Source organism: Mixophyes fleayi, chromosome 2 (assembly GCF_038048845.1).
Source record: "Mixophyes fleayi isolate aMixFle1 chromosome 2, aMixFle1.hap1, whole genome shotgun sequence".
Taxonomy (NCBI): Eukaryota; Metazoa; Chordata; class Amphibia; order Anura; family Limnodynastidae; genus Mixophyes; species Mixophyes fleayi.
This window is the reverse complement of record NC_134403.1, coordinates 157,485,362-157,510,495: the sequence shown is the minus strand read 5'-3', so window position 1 is coordinate 157,510,495 and position 25,134 is coordinate 157,485,362. Positions and strand designations below refer to the sequence as shown.

Sequence of the window (25,134 nt, the reverse complement as noted above, 5' to 3'; positions counted from 1 at the left end):
AAGAGTAAAACACAGTAGTCTCAACAATCAGAAATTATAGTACTGTAAAGTCTCAATACCACAGGAGTCAAGGTCACAGAAGTGCGGGCAAACTTAAACTGGAAGCCTGGGTACTTTATAATATTGCTTCAAGTTTTAACAACTTGGCAGGCTTGAATGAAGATGAAACAGTTTCTGAGAGTCAGGGTTTTATACCAGTAGTTCAATACAACTAGTGCAGCAGGGGCGAGTGCATAGATGAGAAGCTGGAAGAATCTAAGATATAACAGCCCTGGGAAATCAGTCACCGAATAAAGCTGAAATCAAACAGGAAGCAGCCAAGATCAGGAACCCAAAGGGATTCAGGATACCAGAATACAAACTGGTGGGATACTGGAAGACTGACTTGGTAAGGCTGGAGTTCAGAGAATCAGTCTGTACACAAGAAAAAACAATGACCAGCAATGAGCAATGCAAGGGGCTACATAATTATTTCATTCCTGACAGCCCAAAGTTTATCCTTCGATACCATTTATTGAGAGTATGCAGATGAATCAGTGTGTCCATTACAGGAAGGACAGATCATTATGTGGGGCTGCAGCTTTTTCATGTCCTCAAAAACTAGAGCCATTTTGAAATGACCTGCACTTTAACGGGTCAATAATGTATGTTTTATCATCGCTTTATAGGATGGGTAACCTAGATCTTGACCTCTGCAAGAAGATTCTCCCTTTCGGTCTTCTCTATATAAAATTTAAAATCCTCAGTTGCACTGCTATAAGAAATGTTTTAAGGACAAAAATTGGTATAGTATGAAAGAAGTACATGAGTCTGGGAAGAATCAGCACTTTGACTGATGTAATATACCCCAAGCCCAACTGGGATATTTGGTGATATTCCCTATTTAAATTTAACTCAACGAGCTGTGGGAACTGAATTCCTGGTATTTAAGAGAACTGCATTGCTAGGACTACTTTTACCTCTATTGTAAAGTCTGTAGAAGTATAGGAGAAATATGAAAGAGAAGGAGAGGAGTTTTATTTTATCTAATTTTAGGTAATGAAAGGCTGTGTTGTATCTAACATAGCGCGTAGAGCAGCAACAGAGCTTTAATAGTCCGTCATCAGTGAACACACCTAGTTTATGGTCTGTGCCATAGATAGCGTGACCTTTAATGACCAGAGATGATCTAATTTAATCAGCTAGAGGTTACATTGCTAATGTGATTATTATAGGAAACAAGGGACTCCTTGTCGTGTACGATTAGTAGTGAGAAACCTCACAGTTGAAGCCTCTGGCAGAGGAGTACAATTCCTAGGATAGCCTTTAGAATAAAACGCTCTACTTCTGCTTTCTGGAGCATGACAGTTAGATAGGACCAGTGAAGATGGTCAAATGCCAGTTCACCCTCTGGAGACATTAGCAGTCAAACAATTTGAGTGGCAGATGCTGATGTAATTAAACTAATTAGTCTACATGTTTTATAAACAGGTTATCTACCACAAATAAAACCCACTTGATCAATATAAATGAGTTTTAGAGCAATTATTTGTAGTGTTGTAGCAATGACCTTCACATAAAGTTTTAGGTTTGAATATAAAAGGACAGTCGGTGTATAGTATGTGCAATTAGTCTTTCGTTAATTTAGGTTTACAACTGCAGACAGACTTTTATTCTAGGAGAGCACCACCTTCTAAATAATCATTTGAAATTATGAAAGGTGCGTACAACTTGAAATATAAGGTGGTCCATTATTTAAAAGAAATCTGGTTGCTGCTTTGGCAATATACTGTATATATTAACTTGAGTGTACAACTAATCATTGTGTGCTATTAAGTATAAGGTAATAGCTTGCAGTGCCAACAATCTCTTTACTCAAAGGTGAAGTCCTAACAATATTGCAACTCTGTTATGTTTAGTGGGGTCATATTATGTGTTGGTATTTTTTACCTGAAAATTGTGGAGCTTTTAATACTGCAAACTGAGTTTCTTGTATCTTTACTACAGCTCCTTTGAGATCATGAAATGACTTAAGAAGTAAATTTTTCTTTTGTGTCGGGTTAAGTTTCTTTTACTTTGAAAGACATTTTTTACTCTGATTCATCATGAAACATTTAAGTACACTTCTGATTGTTACCATAATAACAATAAAAAAAACGAATTCACATTTGCTTTATTCTCAGAGCGTTATGAGAGGGCAAGTACTCTGAGAATTTATTCTCCAAGTAATCTGTGCGTTCACCTAGGTCATCTATGTCCGCTCTCATCGCTTTGAGTGTGGAGCATATGTCAACCTGGAGTTTTGCTAACTGCTCTTTCATGGCTTCTGTGGTGACATTAATAGGTTCTGTAAAGCCCTCTATAGCTATTCCTATGTGTGGCTTGTCGCTCTTTCCTACTTTCCCGGGTTCCTATGATAATGAGAAGGCAGCGTTCTTACTGGCTCCATTATGCTCTCTTACTTACCACTATCTTCTTGGCTGCAAGTAATGTGTGACAGGTTATGGAGAATTACTTTTATTTATTATTTGAGACATCTGTGCCCATTGAGAGTCTGGGCATCAACGTGCTCGCTTTTTTGTGTTAATACAGATATCAAGTTTGCTTTAAATCATAAACACTTATTTGAAATATATTTGTTTTCCCTCAGTTATTTAATGTTTAATGGAAATTGTTCATACATCAATATAATGCTTACAGAGCAGATGTACTGTAGCGGTATCAATGCAAATCTGGAACATGATTTACTGCTAAAAGGTGAAGCAGTCAGAGAGCTGAACACTAATGTGAAAATTGCTGCCAGTGAGGAATTAATATTCCAAAAGCTGCATAAAAAAGGTTTGAGACTCCAGAGTGCCTTACAGCATCTCACTGCTTAGTTTTTGTTTAATAGTCACAAGTGTTGTCATGTACTATGTAATATGTGCCTTTCTCCTTCTCATCTTGAAGATTCATTAACATTGTGCAACCTCCTTAATTCACCCCAAAATGTAATCAGTAGCAACACCCCATAGCAGGACCCCCACATATAAGTACTTTAAAGACGTTATAGCCATGTAGGGTTTGTTGTTTGTTTTTTTTTTAACCACATGAAAACGTAAAGATTCAGAGGTCTCTTATTTTGTCATAAGCAGTGCTTTTTTTGTAAGAAAAAAATGTGCCGGAACTCACCTCTTTCTGCCCCCTCATTTTTGTGTAGCCCTCTTTATATACACAACAGCATCATTGTACTATGTGTATGTTATTTAATGTTACTGTAGGTACATTTTGCCCTTGCTATTACCTGCAATATTATATATGTTAGAAATATAAAAACTGTTGTCATATTGTATGAAAATAGCAGGACTGCAGAAACCATTTTGCTTGTGTTAGCTACGGTATTGTCCATTGTTACAAGGTGTGGCTTAGAGCTGACGCTTGTTAGTAATGCAATCAGAATGATATCTGAGTGACTGCTTGTGTCTGAACCGTGAATCAGGCCTTTCGTGTGAAGCTGGAATCTAAGAATGTTTTCTATAAATCTATCTCTCTAGTATGTACAGTTAGATCAGATTGATGTAATTTGCATGAATTAAAGAGCACCTGTCACATGTGATCAATGAAGACCTCAATTTTGGTATATAGAAATTATATCACAGCCGTAGATGGGATGTTGTGTCAATGTAGTATATTAGGAGCAGTTTAATTGTGGGGGTGTCCTGCCTCCTAGACAAGTAGTTTGTGAGCTGAACCAATTCTATCAATTCACTGGTACTAGTGACATTGCTGAATCATTTCATGAGAAATATTCAAAACCGTCAGATGAAGTCTGTGAATACATAGCAAGGTAAAGAACAGAACTCCAATGTATTGCATGGTAAGGGGTTGTAATTCCATTAATACTGTAATTTGAAGAGTAATGCCTCATAAGGCATCATCTGACCTATGCCTTTAGCCATCTAGCCAGGAGGAAGCTGAATCAGCAAAGTTTTTAATTTTTGTATTTGAAATCCCCTGTATCTGTGACAGAAACAGCTTTTACAAGCTTCTTCAAGTCTTAGTCACCATTTGATATGCCCTCTGCTGCTGATCATGTGCCACTTTCTTCTTGAGTGAGTCAGGACACTGTTCTGTCCTTGCAATTGGGTAGCCCTGCAAGAAATGCCTAGGTGAACAGTCTGATGACAACAGAGTTCTCACTGTGCCTGTTCCAGGAGTAGGAATGGGGAGACAGGCTCAGAGTCAAACTCCGTTGTGAACCAGTCCTGTCCAGAATTTTTCAGGAAAGATTCCTTGAATTGCACATATACAACATTACAGGGAGATGACTGGTTCCTTCTGTTGGCCCAAGTGGTGTTTGACCTATGAAAAGCATTTGCATATTGCCTGCGTGTGTTGCTGAATTAAGGACATTTTGACCCTAATTTGAATGTGAAGAGAGGACTCGCCATCTCCAATTGCTGCAAAAAGTTTTGGGATGTTGGCTCCTTGTTTTTCTGAATATGGCTGATGTGTTTAGGAATGCCTGCAAACTTGCCAAATGCCTTGATGTTTCTTTTATCCCCCAATTTCCCCAAAGCCAAATGAAGGAGACGTTACTTGGTTGTAAAAGTAAAGATAGCTTTGGGACTATGGGTAACAGTTCGCAAAATAAAGCAGTCTAGCTGGATGTCAATGTGGCTTCTCTAAATCTAGTCACATCCTTTAGCAGACCATGCCCCTCAATATGGATTAGGTGTGACCAATATTCTTGATGAACTAGTTCGTAGAAAATTTATTAACTGCATGAATATTATGTTCTCAGCCGCAGCGGCCACGGGCACCGCCGCAACTTTTCGCCCTCTGCTACTGGCGTCCCGACCGTTTCCATGACAACCGAGACATCACTTCCAGCTCCCTCGTCCTGGTTGCCAAGGCAACAACCGGGACGCTTGAGGCTTCCTGCCGCCGCGCTCAGCCAGCTGTCAATCAGCCGGGCGAGCGCAAGCAAGGCAGTTTAGAATCTGCCATCTTATTATGCAGCAGGGCACTGCATCTCCATTTGCCACCAGCACTACTACCATTAGGCAAAACCTGGGCATACTTTGAGGGCTTTGCTCTGATTGGCTCTTTGTACTATTTAAGGCAGTGAGAATTGAGCCTCACTTCCAGTTATAGCGTCCTGTCTCAGTACTGCTGCCTGCTCCTGTGCTATTTTGGTGTTGAACCTTGGATTGATTTATCTGTGTATGACCTCTGCCTGTCCCTGGACTCTGAACCATTGCCTATGACCCTGACCTTTTGCCTGTACCTGGACTCTGAACCTTTGCCTCTGACCCAGACCCTGCTTGTACCTGACGTCTCCAATTATGCTGTCCGGTCCGCAGATCTCTGGCCTGTCCCTACTCCGTGTATTACCTCCTGTACCTGTGCGCTGCCATGTGAACATTAACTTGTACTACACTGAGTGTAAGTCCTGGGGGCATCCGAGTACCTGTGAGCATAACCAGTCTCTACGGGAAAGGCAGCTGCTATAGGTTAAGACCTCTTCTGCTAAAGTTTTACAAGTTTATGCCGCACTGATAGCCATAACATATTAATTCAGTGTCTTACAGCTGCCTGTACTTTAATTGTTTAATTTTATTTCATTTAAAAGAAAGATCACCTTACTGCATTTTCATTAGTTATGTCAGGGTACCAGAAAGAGAGTATGTAAAAAAGTCCAACACCAATGGGTTTATTTACTAAGCTGCAATGAGCCAAAAATCAAGAGAAAACATCTATTTTCTCCAGAATATGGCCATCACAGCTCTTTTTTTCATTTATCAAGTGGTTAAAGCTGGAAAAATCAGAGATTTTAACCTGCATAATTCTGGTCACTGCAGTCCTTATAGTTAGCTTAACTTTTAATGGCGTTCAAAAGACTTTGTCTTCGCCAGTAAAGGTGCTTCTCATCCATTGCCGTTTCTCATCGCTATGCGCATTCACGAACTTAGCCGCACATGCACAATCGCCACATAGAGATCAGAGCCTCCATTCATCGGCAGCGTTAGGCTACCTGCGATGGAGATTTTAGTCAGTTTGGGCAGCGGGGGTTAGCCACGGCTCATCAATGAGTCTTGATAAATTCAAGCGGCAGGGCATTTTGTATCGCTGCGGTATGCAGCTTGTTCTAACCAACAGCCACAGCCAGATTGTATGAGTTATCTGCATGAATGCAGATATAGATTCCTGTGTGCATTGCCTCTGAAACCAGCCGCATGTGCATCAGGGATGGCATACAGTCATGGCCAAAAGTTTTGAGAATGACAGAAGTATTGGTTTTCACAAAGTTTACTGCTTCAGTAGTTTTAGACATTTTTGTCAGATGTTGCTATGGTATACTGAAGTAAAATTACAAGCATTTTATAAGTGTCAAAGACTTTTATTGACAATTACATTAAGTTTATGCAAAGAGTCTATATTTACAGTGTTGACCCTTCTTTTTGAAGACCTCTGCAAATCATCCTGGCATCCTGTCAGTGAACTTCTGGGCCACACACTGTCTGATGGTTGCCCATTCTTGCCTTTTCAGTGTTTGGAGTTTGGCAGAATTGATGTGTTTTTGTTTGTCCACCCATTGAGGATTGACCACAAGTTTTCAATGGGATTAAGGTCTGGAATTTCCTGGCCATGGACCCAAAATTTAGATGTTTTGATCCCCGAGTCACTTAGTTATCACCTTTGCCTTATGACAAGGTGCTCTATCATGCTGGATAAAGCATTGTTTGTCACCAAACTATTCTTGGATGGTTGGGAAAAGTTGCTCTTGGAGGATGTTTTGGTACCATTCTTTATTCATGGCTGTGTTGTTAGGCAAAATTGTGAGTGAGCCCACTCCCTTGGCTGAGAAGCATACCCACACATGAATGGTCTAAGGATACTTTACTGTTGGCATGACACATGGTAGCGCTCACCTTTCCTTCTCAGGACAAGCGTTTTTTCAGATGCCTTAAACAATCTGATAGGGGAATCATCAGAGAAAATGACTTTACCCTCAGCAGTCCAATTCCTATACCTTTTTCAGAATATCAGTCTGTCCCTGATGTTTTTCCTGGAGAGAAGTGACTTCTTTGCTGGTCTTCTTGACACCAGGCCATCCTCCAAAAGTCTTAGCACCCACACTTGCCTGCTGCCATTCCTGAGCAAGTTCTGCGTGCCCCGATCCGCAGCTGAATCAACTTTAGGAGACGGTCCTGGCACTTGCTGGACGTTCTTGGGTGCCCTGAAGCCTTCTTCACAACTGCTGAACCTCTCTCCTTGATGTTCTTGATGATCCGGTGAATGGTTGATTTAGGTGCAATCTTACAAGCAGCAATATTCTTGCCTGTGAAACCCTTTTTGTGCAAAGCAATTATGACTGCACGTATTTCTTTGCAGATAACCATGGTTAACAGAGGAAGAACAAATTTCAAGCACCACCGTTATTTTAAACCTTCCAGTCTGTTATACTAACTCCATCAGCATGACCGAGTGATCTCCAGCCTTGTTAACACTCTGACCTGTGTTAACAAGCGAATCAATGAAGTGATGTCAGCTGGTACTTTTGTGGCAGAGCTGAAATGCAGTCTAAATGTTGTTTTTGGGATAAAGTTCAATTGTCATGGCAAAAAGGGACTTTGAAATGAATTGCAATTCATCTGATCAGTCTTCGTGACATTCTGGAGTATATGCAAATTGCCATCATAAAAACTGAAGCAGTAGACTTTATGAAAAATATTTGTGTCATTCTCAAAACTTTTGTACGTTTGACATAATGTTCAAATGCAGCAATGATTTGGAACTTAAAATAAAATTTAAAAAATAAATAAAATACGTGAAAATGTAAAATGTATTAATTAACAGGGGTGAAATTGTAGTTTAAAGTGTTTTTGCGTAAGACAGAAAATATTTTAAATGACTGGCTGTCAATATGAGATTATTTTGGCAGACCAGCAGTTACGATCTTCAGTTGTTATTGCACTTAAGGGAATAACCTTTTGGTTACTGTCAGCATTTTATTTAGTACTGCAGGCTTCACCAGGACTTTATGCCCCATTATTAATAGATGGGCTCTTTAAACACATTCTTTCAGCAGTCACCTTTATGAGCTAACATAGTTCCCAGATGCAATCCATTGTGACCCTCAGGCTACTACTAAGAACACATGCACTGCAAACAATAGAGATGTATGTGAGCAGACTGTTTCCTAGACTAATAAGACATTACAGCTGTATAGTATCTTTTAAATTGATATCATTATGGTAATTCTAAAACTAAACAGCCCTAGTGGTGAGGAAAATATATATATATTATTTCACTGATTATGTCTTGCAGGTCAATTACTTACACTGTGAACAACAAGCATACTGGACACATCCTAGTAACTGCAGAAGCAGTTCCTGTTGCCCTTGAGCTGTCATCACATGAGCTGATTTTGAGACCCAACAACCACTTCTTAGCCGAGACAGGATTTAGATCTTCCATAAGATTGTGTAATCGCAGGAATCACCCAGCAGAATTTAGCTGGAAGCCAATCATAACAGAAAAGGGAATAGCTTTTTCAATACGTCCTGCAAAAGGTAATAAAGAAAAACGACTTTTGAAAATTGTTTTTATAATACAAAATTGATGATAGTGTGTGTAAACTCCTGTAAATAATATATGTATGAGCATTGAGTTCTGATGTTATTGCTTATAATTGGTGAGTTCTGAAAATAATCACTTCAATGTTCTTTAGGAAAACTTGAGTATTTTAATGAATAACGCACCCCTTACTTATTATGTATATTCGAAGTCATCTCTGCCTCACGATTTTATATGGTTACAGAACTCCATGGTGACCTTAAATATCCATTTAATTAGCAAGAAGTGATACATAATCCAGTGTTTTGAATTTATAACTGTTCAATGTGACAGTCATATGCTGAAGCTGCCTGCAGTTTACAGGTAGTGCCACACAGATACAATTATGCACAGACATAATAGCAGAAACATCTCAATTTACTAAACTCATTGTAAGTAAAGAATGCAACGAATGACATAGAGAATACAGTATTTAAAAAGTTCACCAACAATTATGGGTAGCAGGGCCTGTAAAAGGATACAGTGTGCCTTAGGTGCTCCTACCTCTCAGGCACCCCCATCCACTGCCCCACTCCTATCTCTTCTTACCTTGCAAGCAGGAGAGAATAAGGGTGGCAGGAAGAGAAAGGGGATGTCAGTGCTGTTGCTTCTCTGTGTTAGGTATAGGCCGGGTTGTTAAACTCCCAAGTCTATCACTGACAGGGAGGAGCGGCAGCTGGCCACATCACTACAGGTAAGGTAACAAGTGCAGAGGAAACACTCGGGTTAATTTATAGTGTAACACACTCACTGTTCCCCATTATCAGTCAGTATGGAAGTGGGTCTGTGTTTAAGTCCATAGGACATCAGGAAAACTAAAAACACTGTAAACAAGACATGATGTCATTCATTCAGAATTTAAGGCATCCCATAATGCTGGCACTGTAGACTATGCCTTAGGCTCTCTATTGGTAGCTCTGGACCTGGTGGGTAGATACTTGCATATTAAAGTCGCAATGGTCGTTGTCTGGTGTAACATTTCATTACAGGAATAAGATTTTGTAAAGTGTGTATTATAGTCTAACTATGTTGAAGAAAATTTAGTTTTTGTGGAATCCATGATTGTGGACGACACAGAGTTATGGGTACAGACACAGAAGAGAAACAGGCACAATAGATACGTATGGGATACTGACACAGGCTCTTTCACACTTATGCACAATGACCATCAATCACATATATAAGAAAATACGGCTTCATCCACCTCCATCACCTGCTCTGGATCATACAGGAGCTAATGTGGAGATATATTCTTCTAACTCGTACCATATGCAAACTTCTATGTAAACCACACATCACACCCACACAGCAAAGATCGCTGACCCCTCAGTAGATCTTATCTTTTGCTGACATAATGTGTCTGCCAGGAGGATGGGTGTAGCAGCTCTGAGTTCGAAGCAGCTTTCCTAGCCAGCGTCTGCCACTCATGTTGGCCATGGGTTGGCATGATAGCCCAGCTGTCAGTTAACATTTGGAGGTCCAGTATTTTGTCCAAGAAATGTTTCATTCAGTTCCTGCCCAGCACCATAACACTAAAATATTGAGTGTAAAATGCTCCTTTTAGATCCAGTTTACATTGACTCTATTATTTCTGGCAACAGAGGAGAGTTAAGTACACTAATTTATTCTAGTGTACTATATAACTGAATAGTAGCAGATATGTAAAAAAATAGAATGTATTGTATATCTTAGCTTCAGGCCACTAATATATGCAATACCTTCACTAAATGACACATTATATGTGTCCCAATACCTGGGAGAATTAATTAGCTGATTTAAATGTTTCCAGATTTCTAGGGTATAGGAGTTAATAAGGTAGCTGATACCAAGCAAGGCAATTCATAGCCGTGTGCAGGGTTGAGAAAGTCTATTCAAATTGACATTAACTGAATTGTACGCTCTCTTCTTTCTGAATCCTCTTTCCAGCCTTACTGTGGAAAATTCAATGATAATGTCTTGCTTTTGCCATGTATTAATCAAATTAACCTATTTGTTGTCAGTGCATTATTTTCACCGATTTGTGTTCAATAAAAAAACCTGCAATTTCACTTTTTATTTTTATTCATTTAGGCATTGTGGATGCTTATGGAGACCTCGAATGTGAGATTATGTGGCATGCAGGATTCATCTCACCAGACATAGGGGAACTTGATCTGTGTGTACAACAGGGAAGTACACAAAAACTAAAATGCATTGCAGAGGTAATTATGGCTGAACTACACCATATATGCACACGAGGAAGCAATGAAGAAGATATGCTGACAGCTCTGAATAAAATCCAAAATTGAATTAATATGAATGTAACATTCATATCCATGCGTAATAGTCACATGACACGTTAAGTGCAGAAACAAAGTTTCATTTGTTCTTCTATGCTTAGTTAACTTTTTCCTGTTTTACTTATTGGAAACAATAAAGCAATTTTTACTAGGTGTTCATTTATTTTACTCAATTAATTTTTAAGAATTGGGCCTTTTTTTAATTTTGCTAGCATCGTGTGCACTGTAGGACATAATGTATAATGGGATATGTAGCTTCACGCATGTTAGTTCAACGTAATATACTGTATATGCAATCCATATATCTTGCAATATGTAAATTCAAACTTCAGCCACAGTCAGAAAATATTAGAAAACAGTATTTACTACCAGGAAAAGATATAAAAAAAAAGTTTATTAACATCATACTGATACTAAAATGTTTCAAATGCAAATCTTATTCTCCGACTAAGCATCTGTTTTAACAAATATAAACTCAAAGATATGTTTTCTTCTGACTGCTATGAGTGGGGAACCTTAGAATACAGTTATTCTAAATTTTGTTTTAAATGTGTTGACCTTGAAAAATTTCTTTCTCCCCAGTATAGGGTTCATTTTTAGTCAGAGTCAAACTTTCAGTTCATTCTATATGGCCCAAGGCAGTCAGTAGCAACCAGTAATCTAATATCTCTTTCTTAAACTGCAGCTTGGATCCACAAGTGTCCAGTTTACTGAACAAAGGATTCTATTCCATCATTCTCCACTTGGCCTAACAACCGTCAAGACAGCCATTATTCAAAACACAGGAGTGAACCATGCTTACTTCCAGGTAAAGACTAAGTTGTTTGATGGTCTCTACTTTGGGGATACTTCATTACTTACAATAACAGAAGTAACATTTATTGATCAGATTTAGGATTCCTATCATTTTGAAATGGCAATCTGGGAAACCCATGTGACCAGTTGATAAAAGCCACACCTTGCTTTTCTCTGAGAGTCACCTGCAATACCATGGGTATCTACCCCTTTAACATGGCTAATCTACTTGTATCAGGCATCTGTGATCTGGGAAATTAACCAATATAGGTTCAAGATTTTAGTGGTCAAAAACTCAAACTGTCCTAGCACAACAAAGGTTGTCCATTAAATTCTAAAACCGCTCTGCGCTGTGCTCCTTTGCAAAATCCATAACTGTCCACTGAGATGGGATGCATCGCAAAGCAGAGCCTGGTACTCTAACATACTATGGTCTCAACTATTTAACACACCTGATTGAAAAATATATTTTTTTCTTTTGTCTCAGTAGCTGCCAAATCCACTTTAGGGATATTGTGAACATGTTTGAGCACTTGTAGTAATTTTGTCTTTCTGCTCCTAGGTTGTAGATGTAAGCCCTCTGCCTGGCATGACGATTACACCAGCACAGGGTGTAGTGCCTGTTGGAGGGCATGCTACTCTCAGAATCTTCTTCACGCCAGCAGCTGTTATCAAATTTGACACTAAAGTTGAGGTAAATATATACCTAAAAACCATAAATGTTCATGAAGATACATTTTCCTTTACATAAAAGTGATTTTGTTCATTTTAGAATTATATTAACTTTCATCTCTGAAACTGAGTTAGTTTGTATAACGTTTACACTTGTGGTCAATTTGCAACAACAAACTGGGCTGAATTAATTTGAAATACTCAAATTTTACAAAGCAAAGATGCAGTTGTTTGCCGTGGTTATATTATGCTAAGCTGTGCAGTTTGATTAAAATATCCTTGTGGTTTTCCATAAATTTAAAGTACTATATTTGCATGAGTCTACATTCACATTTTTTGTGTGTTTTTTTTTTTTATCATAATGCACAAACGCACACTACAAAATGCATATTTTTTTATTGCTTTTGTATATGGAATGGCTGCAAAAAAAGATAAATAAATGCAGAGCATTGCATTCCTAAAAAACGCATCTCGCCAAGTAATTAATGGAAATTAAATATTTATGTCTTAGAAGTTATTTGTTTTATTTTTATGTGCTTCTCAATCTACTTTTATGTGTGCAGAATGCATGCAAAACAGATGGAAAAATATCACACAGATGTGAATAAGGCCTGCATAAGCAGCAGGAAACATGTACGTATTATGTATTTTTCTTCTCTGTCAGGTATCCGTGCGCAATTCAAAGACTCTAGAATTGAGAATTGGAGGATCGGTTGTACCCCCAGAAGTAGATATTTCTGTCGTGAGTATAAGAGTTACTTCAGTTTATAGTGGCATGATATCTTCTGAAATCCTGTCAGACACTTCTATTTTTTTGATCCACTAGTAATTTGTGCACCTCACTTGTAATCATAATTTTAAATAAACAAGTCAAATGGAAGGTAACACATTTCACACTGACTGCCTTAGAAAAATAAATACATTAGTACATAATTTGGTGTTTGCAGGAATTTCGCTGAAATTGTGTCTGTTCCTCATGGATAACCCCGCTTAGTCACTAGTATTATGTGTTCTGGCCACAAATTGTAACAGAACAGCATCATTAACGCCTGAATAACATGTCACTTTGTAAGGGTAATGCTTACAATGGATTTCTAGGCTCTTGGCAAAACAGCACATTATGTTACTGCAGTGTAAATGGCGGAGATACTTGGAATACTGCTCATAAAGGTGTAGCACCAGGATTTAATGTTGCTATTAGAATATGTACTATATAAGTTTATTGTAACTACGCATAAATACTTATTTAATAAAAATCCATAAAACAATTATAAAAGCAAGCATATTTTTTTTAGATTTTACAATTGTATTTAATATTGGCAAATAAAAAATGAAATCTCTAATTGATTTGATCTGACTTGTTTTTTAACTGGTAACATTACTTTTTGTAACTAGTGGGTACTAATAAATGTCATGTAAAACATTATCTCTTCGTTTATTGATACTCATTATTACAGAACGCGCCTTTATAATTTCCTTTGTATGAATATATATAATGTATCATTTATAACACATCATCATTGTTGTTGAGCTGCATCTTTCAAAGTTATATGTTTGACAGTTCATATTTGAAGTATTTGTGACATACATATATTTTGTTTTACATTTTTATTAGGATTAGATCCATTTATATCAAATTCTATATTTCATATCGCATATAACCTTTGTAAAACACAGACCTTATATTACGTTGTTTAAAATAATTTGCAGTTGGAACTCTATTTCTGATGTGAGTTGTAAACATTTTAGCCAAAATATTTTTCTTTCAGAGCTCATTTCTGTTTTCTGGCGTGTGCGTAAATTCTACCCAGGCGATACCATTTTTGCTTCAGAACAAAGGAGCTGCACGAGCAAAAGTTGAATTTGATCTTTCAAAATACCAGGACTTCTCTATGAAGTTCAAAGAAGAGTCAGGTATTATTATTGTTGTTATTAATGTTATTATTATTATCGTCAGGGCCAGCTCCCCCCATGCATGGAATTTCTCACACACAGGCGTACCGAGGCACCTAATGCAATCAGAGCAGGGAGTTGGGGACTAAAAGTGAAGGCATCCGCAGGAAAAAAATTAAATTTCATTGCATGCATGCTGGTGGGGCATCAGGGTAAGCGCGGTTCCCTCCTGCCGCAGTTGCTGGGCTTACCGTGTTCCGCCAGTCCTGATTATTATTGATTTGTAAGCTGCCACAGTGCTCTATGATGCATCACAGTGGGGGATATAGGACATACTGTACATGAAACAGGAACATACAAGGTAAACAAAATGCAGTCACAATGCTGGTGTTAAAACAGGGATGTGAGTGGGTCTGGCGGCTATACAACCACCAGACCAGGCGTCAGAAAACAGTGAGAAAAATAAATAAATGAAGGGAAACAAAGCATACCCTCCTTCCCTAGTCATATCAACCTTAGTGCTGCCAGCCTAATGCTGGTCGGAGGAAACTCCTCCAACTAGCCCTAGGCTTAGCCAGCCAGTGCTGGTGGTACAATAGCAAGGAACCAGCAGCAGGGGGTCCCCCTGCCATGATGCCAACCAGCCTCAGGCTGGTCAGCACGGGGCTGGAGTCCCTAGGGAGTTGTGGTCCACAAAAAAAATGCCCAGCCCAGGTCTCTTCCCACACCCCTGGGCAATGGGTGTGGGGTAATGAAAGTGTTAAAAAAAAGAAAAGAATGAATGAAGCACTATTTTACTTTGGTGAATTACCAATCTAATATAGTGCAAGCCCAGGTTGCCATGAACAGTCTAGGCATGATGGTGCTTGAAGTTCTGCAATCACCAGCATACCCATGGATGTCATGCTGGCACTTGGGTAACCACAAGTAATAAGAATATAGTAAATAAGCCAATACTATAATGCAAGATGAAATGTCCTTTCAATAAATGGTGTCCAGTTGCCTTTCCCATTATGTCACATTCAATGTCTGCATTACCCTAGGCACCACAAACACAGATATCTGGCAACCATCTTGACGCACCACTTTAGGGCCATGAGGTGGTCAGGGCGAGTCCAGACTAGATAAAGCCTAACAGTCCACAATCTGTCTAGAATGTCACCATATATATGTGTGTTAAGATGATGTTCAGTACTTTCACTAGACGTTATATAGGATACCTAGGCATTATATGACATACTGAAATGGACGCTGTCAAAGTGTTGGAAATCATGTTGCTAGCATTGTATAGAATGCCTATGAAATGTATACGACACCTGATTACAGACTTTGCAAGACAGATACTGTAACGCTCCGGTCCCACAGATAGTACCTGTCTTGTTACCTGCAGTCCATTCATCTGGAAACTTCCATGTCCCAGCATCAGACATTCTCCAGTTCATTCACTCAGCTATATTCAGATCTGTGCAGGTGCAAGCCTATTGCACTTCAGGACCTCCTCCCTCTCTTTCATTGGTTAAGCACTTCTGGAGCACTATATAAACCTCCTGGATTCACCTGTCTGATGCCTGTTCTTCAAGCTCACTTCCTGCAGCCTGTGGTTCTGGTTCCTGTTCTCCTTGTGGTTTGCCTGTGTTCCAGTCTGCTGTCAGTTCGTGGTCTGTGCTAAACCATCGCTGTTCCAGTACCTCTCTTACCATCTCCAGTGTACTTCATTGTGACACCTCCCGTTCTCTCATCGCTAACACTCAGAGCCGCTACTACACCTGTGACTCATCAGCTGTCACCAAGGGTTACCTCTGCTACTCCAGCCTGCTCTCAGTCTCTGGCCGTGTTGAACCTTCGCTGCTCCAGTACCTCACTTACCATCTCCAGTGTACTTCATCGTGACAGTTTCAGTTCTCTCATCGCTACCCCTCAGAGCCACTACTCTCTCTGTGACTCATCAGCTGTTACTACGAGTTACCTCCACAACTCCAGTCAGCCTTCAGCCTCTGGCTGTGTTGAACTATTGCTGCTCCAGTACTTCCATTACCATCTCCAGAGTACTTCATAGTGAAAGCCTCTCTTCTCTAGTTGTATACCACAGAGCACCTATTCTCCTAGTGACTCATTGGCTGCTGACCATGAGCCTATATTATTGTTGTGCCTGTATTTATACCACTCATCTGTGGACTCCATCGTCTCCATCCACTTCACCTGGCTCCCCCACATCGTTCTGCTGTACACTCACTCACGGGACCGCGACCTGCAGACTTGGGGCAGCTAAGACCATACCTCCTTGTGGGGGTTCCTGGTGAAAACCACCTGTCTGTTAGACTCTGCGCCCGTGGGTAGGCTTAGCCATGTTCAGCAGAGCCTAGGGATCAATTTCCTGTAAGCCAACCATGACAGTAACAACAGGCCAAATGTCTGATCCCCGGTGGGGCCTTCAGCAAGAGACTTGGTATAGCATCTAGTTTCACGCATCGAGCAACAGGATAGCATCCAACGGCAACTGTTACAATGTTTCCAGACTCTGACCGGTCGTCTCGTCATTCTACAGGCTGCTCAGCCATCTGTTGCTGTCTCTCCTCAAGACCAGTGCTCTACTCCGCAGAGTCCGTCCTCTTCTCTGAGACTACCTATACCAGCAAAATTTGATAGGGACCCCAAACTCTGTCGTGGTTTCATTAACCAATGCTCCATACAGTTTGAACTACAGCCCCAAAACTTTCCTTCCGATAGGTCTAAAATAGCTTACATTATCTCCTTGTTGTCCGGTTAGGCCTTGGCATGGGTCTCCTTCCTCTATGGGAGCGAGATGACCCTTTACTCAGCAACTACTTAGTCTTCTTAGCTACTTTCCGGCAGATCTTGGACGAGTCCGGATGTTCAGCAGAGCCTAGGGATCAATGTCCTGTAAGCCAACCGTGACAGATACATAAGCTTTATTGTCAGTATTTGGGATATTTTGAACCATATACTAAAATCAGCCTTGTATTGAATTCAATATTGTTTTATTGCTTCCACTTGCATAGAAATAAAAAAAATGCCATGTTAAAAAAATAACATAAATGTTATTTAAATATTGATATTAATTAGACTATGTAAAAAAAATATTTTTCTAAATTACTTTGTATGTTTTCTGTTCTAGTAATTGAGGTTGACCCACTATACCCTCATCTATATACTGTGGACTTAGACGAGAAGGAGAGTTTGCAATGTGCCCTTTATTTCAGTCCTAGAGAAGTAAGTTTTGAAATCTGGTACACAATGAAAATATTCTTGTTTCTATAACATATGCCATTTAGCAGTTTTGTCTGTTGGTGCTGAATTACAGTATTCCCTTCTCATCTCATTGTTTCTTGAAATACTCAGATTGCAATATTATTGAACAGCCTGAATTACATATATACAGCCCACTTTTAATTAATTGAATTGTGATATCTGAACATCAATATAAAGAAAGTAGATGTTAATTAGTTTAAATCCATTATTTGTAGATTTAACCAGATAGGCATAATATGAAATATGTTTGTCCCATTGATCTATTGTTAGACAGATCTTTAAAGTGGCAAAGGAGCTCAATTTTTTGTATTTTAAATTAACTAAAAAATCACCTTTCTATTTGCTAGTAGAGGGTCATGAAACACATTTCTCTAGCAGTGATTACTTCTCACTGCTCTATGAATATCTGTGATTTTAGCCTTTCATGAGCAATTATAAGCCTGTTTTCAAATATATCTAATGTTTCTCTAATTAATTTACATTTAATGCAAATTATCTTGTGGAATTAGGAGTTGAAGCCAATGGCGGCAATTTGTGTCAATTATTGTAGATTATGACTCTATATTCCAGAGTAAGGATGTGAATTGTACACATGAATACTAATGTCTGATGCATCAGCACACTATAACTTCATATAGCAATGAATCTGCCCATACATATTATTTGACTGTGTACTACACACCTGTAAAACACTATGTCCATTTTCCTACAGCAAGGTCAAAGGTACTAATCATTATAGTTATAACTTAGCCTGAACAGAGGAAGCAGCTGGGCTATTTAACATGAAATATAGTGAAACATTACTTATTTTTAAAACCAGATACATCTTGAGAACACATCTTACTGGTTAAGACAGTGCTGGGACTCTTAATGCCAACGTAGGTAAATTAAGTTTTCTAATTAAAGTGGCTTAAGTCTTTGGTTTGCTGATCATTTATTACAACATAAGACTTTTATTTCATAAGGGAAAATAAGTCCTAACTATTAATGAAAGTATTTCCCACCTATATGTAAGATTTCCTTATAATGTGAGCTAAAACAAGAGCCCAAAATCAATTGCTGTAAAAAGGTGGCACTATATAAGTAGCTGATGATATCACCATCATCATCATCATCATCATCATCATCACCATTTACAGAGAACAGAGTACACTGTACAGAGAACTCATTCACTTCAGTCCCTGCCCCATTGGAGCTTACAGTCTAAATTCTCTATCATACACAGACAGACTAGGGTAAATTTTTGATAACAGCCAATTAACCTACCAGTATGTTTTTTTGGAGTGTGGGAGGAAACTGGAGCACCCGGAGGAAACCCACGCAAACAAGGGGAGAACATACAAACTCCTCACAGATAAGGCCGTGATCGGGAATTGAACTCATAACCCCAGTGCTGTGAGGCAGAAGTGCTAACCACTTAGCCACTGTGCTGCCCTTATGATATGTAAATAAAGTTCAGGAGTCATGGTAAAAAAAATAGAAACTTTTACTAAGGTTGGATCGGTAATTTAAAGGGGCCCTGAAAAATATTTTGAAGAGGCCCCATGTAGTAGGAGAGGCCACATTGTCAGTAGGCTGTGCCAAATAAATAGTTGGTGAGACAATGTATGTGGGAGGATGGGGGTGTTGGCCCATGCAGAGGAAGGGGGGGGGGAGGAGTGGATCTGCCCAAGGCTGATCTGTTTGGCATATACAATAAGGAGCTGACCGCCCCCCCACTGTCCTAGTTGAAAGAAAGCAGGAAAAAACGTTTGATATTTTACTTTAGAGCAAGTTGAATATGTATAACAGACATCTTTTTTTATAAACTTGAGCCACATTGATGGCTGTTTTCTTAGCCAGTTTGCTTGATAGTTGATCTTTAAAAGATTGCACTAGAATGAATAATTTTATGGTTATTATTTATTATCCTTATTATGATTTCCAATGGGATATGACTTGTTAACATTAATAAATACATTACGCACAAACACTATCCCTATTAGCTGCAATTTATACACATTGTAAAAATCCCACCCATTGTATGCAGACAGATGTACATAAATGTATATGTAGTGTCACTTGGAAGTATTTCTGCATGGCTTTGACGCATTTGTTTAGCATTGTCCACTGTCTGTATTCTGTACAGTGCTGCGGAAACCTTGTGACACCCTATAAATAAAGATTAATAATAATTGTTTATAGCTGGATGCCATTGCGAGAAATTCAGTATCCTGGATTTCCGCTTACTATTTGTATGTTTATGGTCATTATTTAGTAGAATGGTAAAGTTTGTACAAGTTTCCTATTCATAATATCAACATGAAAAACTCCATAAGGGCACATGAAATGCTCCAGCACTTCACATCACTAACGCCACACTGTTCTCTTACTACTCTGATATACTGTGAAGTGTCTGCGCTGATACTTCCTGTGGTGCTGCCACGCTGTTTGCTAAGCTATCACTGTGTGCTCCCAAGAGACATGACTAGGGTATTAATGGTGCAGCAGCAGCTCTTCTTCTATCACACAGAAATGAAAAAACATCAGCAGGAAAGTATCTTATCTATAAAGGCATTATCAATCACATCCAGCTTTTCCGATAGAGCTACTGTACTTCCTCTTAAATATTTAAGCAACACATTGCCATGTTTTCACTTTACTGGTTACAACACCTTGTGTTGCACACAAAATTATAATGACTATAAATTAACTCTAACGAACCATGGGAGCCATATCAACTCATAGCATAATGAAAACACTATTATAAAATATTTGCTCATTAGTATCTATAAGTAGCATTTTAACCTGCAGATGTCTTGCTTAGGTATTTTTATTATCATCGTATTAAACAATTCTGGAGAGATAATTAGCACAAGGTTGAATGTTAAGGCTTCAAATAAGGCGTTGTTTCAAAATAATTAAAGCAGACTCTTGTTCATTAGATATCGCTAATTATTGTTAAGCTGCATTACCTTGTGGTATGATTGTCTACATTAATTAATTCCATTTTGTTCTGTAACAGTAATATGGTTACGCCATGTTTGGTTTGTTCACGATCACATGTAGCTAAATAAGTTAACTGACATTTCATGTTCACATAAGCATAAATATGTCTGTACACGTTAAAGGTAAGTGCTCACATACCAAGTTTTTACTGCTGGAGCAGGGGAGCAGTTGAGTGAATACATGAACACATAAGGATCATTGGTCCCGATGAAGAAATGCACAGCTAGTTGATTAGCTTTAAGAACCAGGGTAATAGAGGTCTTCACCTTTAGTAGCTGCCTTTCCTATAGCACTGGAATTGTTTGAAGGTACTGGGATGCCCCAAGGACATAACTTTAAGGTAGTAAAAGCTTACCAGAAATAACCATAGCGCAGGATGGAGTAGTAAAGCCAGAATACAGAAAGCAATTACCAGAGACAGACCAAAGGTCGTGGGTCAGCAGCAAGCGGGGTTACCAGAAGACAGGCCTAATGTCAGGGCAGGTTGCAGACAGGGGCAATCCAATCAACAGGCAGAGGTCAAGGGCAATCGTCATACAAGCAGGGTCAAAGCCAAAGGTCACAACAGGAATCAGGTCAGAAGCAGAGTATCCACAGGATAGCGGAAGATGGAGCAGATAAGCACTAGTGCAGTCCACAGATGCTATAATAAGCAGGGAGGCTGCCCTCCCTGCCTTATTTACTCAAGGTAGCCAATGAGGGGAATTCCAGGTGCACTAAATAGTCTCAGGGGGTGTTGAATCAATTACACAGTAATATGCACACGACATGCTGTCAGATCGGCCGTGCCGCGGCACTGAAACATCATCACCATCTATTTATATAGCACCACTGATTCCGCAGCGCTGTACAGAGAACTTATTCACATCAGTCCCTGCCCCATTGGAGCTTACAGTCTAAAGTCCCTAACATACATATACAGACAGACAGAAAGAGAGACTAGGGTCAATTTTAATAGCAGCCAATTAACCTACTAGTATGTTTTTGGAGTGTGGGAGGAAACCGGAGCACCCGGAGGAAACCCACGCAAACATGGGGAGAACATACAAACTCCACACAGATAAGGCCATGGTTGGGAATTGAACTCATGACCCCAGTGCTGTGAGGCAGAAGTGCTAACCACTTAGCCACCATGCTGCCCACAGAGAGTATCCCGGCTGTTGCCCTGGTGGCAGCCGGCCCGAGAAACCGGAAGTGATGTCCTGACTTTCAGGACGCAGCCCCTAATGCCAGTTGACGAGGCATCGCAGCTGCGACTTGTAACAATGCACAGCTAATTTTTCTGTATCCTTGCTTCAACATGCAGTTTGTTTGCAAGCCTGCGTTCATTGTTGTGTACATACATTTGCATGTTTCTTATGATTAACAAACATGCACTTGGCTATAAGCTTCAGAGTTGCCTTATTTTTGGAAGTTTATTTAGTATTGTATTATTTTGTTTTATATTTACATCAATGTTATGGTTTGATTTTTATATCTTAACAAAGCTGAATATTTATATAGTTAAACTACAAACGTTCCTCAGGAAGGTATACTAAAGGAAGTTTCTTTGGAATACACCGATCAATTAACTGATTTCATCAATTGAAAACAACAAGTTGTGACCAGGTTCAGCTAGTCAGCCATTTTGAAGATCAATGTTGGAATGCAGGGGTATGGGGAATTTGTGACTGCATATGGAAATGAGCATTGCCTGAATAATGAGGGTTTCATTATTTTTATTAATAAGGGGAAAAAAATAAGCAGAGTACTTCATGTCATTCAGGCGCTCTCCAAAGCTGAAAGTGTTAGGGTCTTCATTTGAGACTTGCAGTCAGGGAAGGTCAATTATCTTTGTGCTTAAAGCCCACATGCAATATACAATTGATTAGCAGTGGTATTGGCTCCTCCCAGTTATTACATTGCTGTAGTAATAGGGTTTTTTGGTTGTGTAAAATTCCAGCACTGGTCGGAAAGATAATGAAAAGTGCAGACTCCTCTACTGCATCCATGATGCAAGCAGAGTCGGTGACGATGAAAAAAAGTGCAGTGCCAGGCTGTTTTGTGATGCCATGTACCTACTTTGCGCAAATGCACCTGATGTTATGGGTAAAAGCATAGATGTGTGGGCCAAGATAACTGCATCAAAGGAGGTGCAAAAGTGTGCGCCATCAGATGGCAGCAGTTGGGCAAATCAGTGGCGTTCCATAATGAGGGCAGACTACAGGCATAAGTGCACATACTTTTACACCCATATGAGATGTCTTATTGTAGCACAAAGTTATTTAAAAGAAAGCACGTTTAGATGGCGATCCCTGCTTTGCAGGCGGGTGCACAGGCTTTTGCTCCCCAATGAATGACTTGATTGCATCTTCAAATGTACTTTTAGTGGATTGCATTTTGCACCTTCTAGTTGCACTTTTGCTGATATTGCCATTCTAAATTTCCCCTGCAAAGTCGCCGAATATCGGCGTCCTGTAGAATCCGCAGCTTAATACAATTACCCCAACTTTTTTTTTGAAAGAACATTTTAAACTGGAAATCATATTATCAGTTATATATGTAATAAAAAAGACAGACATGGTAGATAGCATCTATAAGCATAATACATTCATATTGCCACATCCCAATTTAGGAAGGACATGAAACATATGAGTTTTGCATTCCAGGATGGAAATGGTAAGTTTAAGGCCCTCCTATTTTGGTTGTCTTTGATTTTTAAATAAATTATAGCAAACCTGGCAGCTTACCTGTGGTTATAGGTAGCTATGATCATATCTTATCTGGATATTCATTTGATAAAATTTTTGGCAGTGAAGAATGACTTTTTGCGTCAGAGGCATGGCCAGGTCTTAAACCTACAGAAATCACCCTTGTAGCTGCCCCTAAAATATTTCCACAAAGATGGTCAGACGCACTGTTTGGGAATGGTAGTTTCTTTACTGTGCCAAAATGCCAGGAGCACTTGGCGATCTCTGTAATACATTCCTTATTAAAGTACCATATTCATAAAAGTTGTGTTACACCATGGTGCTTGTCTCATTAAAGTATTTGTAAGTTACAAATGTAATAGGTTACAAATGCCTTTTTTAAGAGATAGCACAACATGATTGCACAATATCCAAGTAAAAGTGCAATTTGCGGCCTTCATGTTATGTGTACGTAGGGGCCCCACATTGTGCTCAACTATCAATGAGGCTCCATATGTAGTTTGCTATATTATTTGAAACTTGGGTTGATGATGACAATTGCACTTGAACAGTATGAAAAAGGAAACCCACGTACAGCAAGACTTTCTGAATATTTCACTACTTAACTCATACTTAATGAAGGTTAAGACTTTATTTAGCTTTTTTGCAGTGTATTTCACTAAGAGTAGATTTATTTCATTTTCTTTTTCTCTACTTGCCCATTTTGGAGTAGAACAAACTGTAGCCAATCAGATCATCTCAAAACGAGTGTTCTGATTTTGTGTGGGGAAACAACCTGCCCATTTGGGTGGCTGTGTTACTGAGGACCGGTCTGACAGTCCTATGATGTGAGGAGAGCAGTGGAGGCAAGCTGGAACCTATATATTAAGAGTTTCATACTGGAAGTAACAGGATTCCACAACAGTACAGAGAAGTAATATCAAGCTCCTGAAGATTGGTGTGTAAATCACACCTCTAAAGGAAACAAAAATCATACATCCAGCTTGTTATATAATGTTACTTTAATGGGCATCCTAAACAGAGAGATTAGTCCATCATAAATCACTGCTAAAAGCTATTATTGATTTTTTTCTTACTTAGATTCCTTTTTCTTTTTGTCAAATAATGTATCTGAAATGAAATATCTTTGATGGTACCATGCTTGCTTTTCTCAACAAGATTCACACTAAACCTATTTGGTTCTCAAAATCAGTATTTTCAGTGTCATTTGAAATTAGCTTTAGTGGAAGATGAAACACATCATTATAATTTGGATACAATAGAGATTTAATAGAACTCTGGAGAACACATAGTGCACCATACATAAGATATCAGCTAGACTATAAAGAGTTAGAAAGTGCAGTTTAATAGTTTAGTGTCATTCACCAGCTATCGTTTTATGCCAGTGCAATTGTTCTCGTCCTTATTGAATGTCAGTAATCCATTGTACTTTATATTGATGTCATAATAATTATCTGCAGTTCAAAATGTGATTATTGAGCATAGCGGGGATTTGCAGTGACTGCTGTACCCAGAGAAATACATTTGTAGTTCACTAAATGACGTCTTTGTTAGTTAGTGTTACGTATTTGCATCTTTCCTTTTTCTGTTTCTTATTTCAGTAGTTTGTGTTTTGCTGGTGACTCTTAACCGTAAATGTGATAGCATCAAATGCGTTCTTATAGAATTTTTTCCCTGCAGGTGGCAGCATATGACTTTCAGCTTCCAGTAAACATCAACTTTACTGGTGCATTATCTGATGCTGACAGCTCTGTAGCTGTTACTCCAACCCTTTCAGAAAAGCATATTGTTGTTCCCAGGCCTCAAATGGTGAATGTCATCACTCCCGCATGTAAAGTCAATGCTACTGGTATGTCAATAAAATGGTCTTTAATGTATTTATAACCTTAAAATGACCACACTCTCACAAATAGTAAAGATGAACTTTCCATCATCTGCTTTTGCACGCTGTCTGAGCTGTCAGCTTA

At 39.0% G+C, this 25,134-nt stretch overlaps 1 protein-coding gene across 1 annotated transcript in view; it reads left to right on the top strand.

The window, feature by feature from the left end:
• CFAP47 (cilia and flagella associated protein 47) overlaps positions 1-25,134 on the top strand; it is a 402,255-nt gene that overhangs the window by 67,060 nt on the left and 310,061 nt on the right. Inside the window, exons 15-22 of the mRNA XM_075200313.1 lie at positions 8,293-8,537; positions 10,651-10,781; positions 11,545-11,667; positions 12,217-12,348; positions 12,991-13,068; positions 14,096-14,240; positions 17,356-17,450; positions 24,848-25,016. Of these exons, the coding sequence (XP_075056414.1) occupies positions 8,293-8,537; positions 10,651-10,781; positions 11,545-11,667; positions 12,217-12,348; positions 12,991-13,068; positions 14,096-14,240; positions 17,356-17,450; positions 24,848-25,016 (1,118 nt within the window). The remainder of the gene's footprint in view (positions 1-8,292; positions 8,538-10,650; positions 10,782-11,544; positions 11,668-12,216; positions 12,349-12,990; positions 13,069-14,095; positions 14,241-17,355; positions 17,451-24,847; positions 25,017-25,134) is intronic.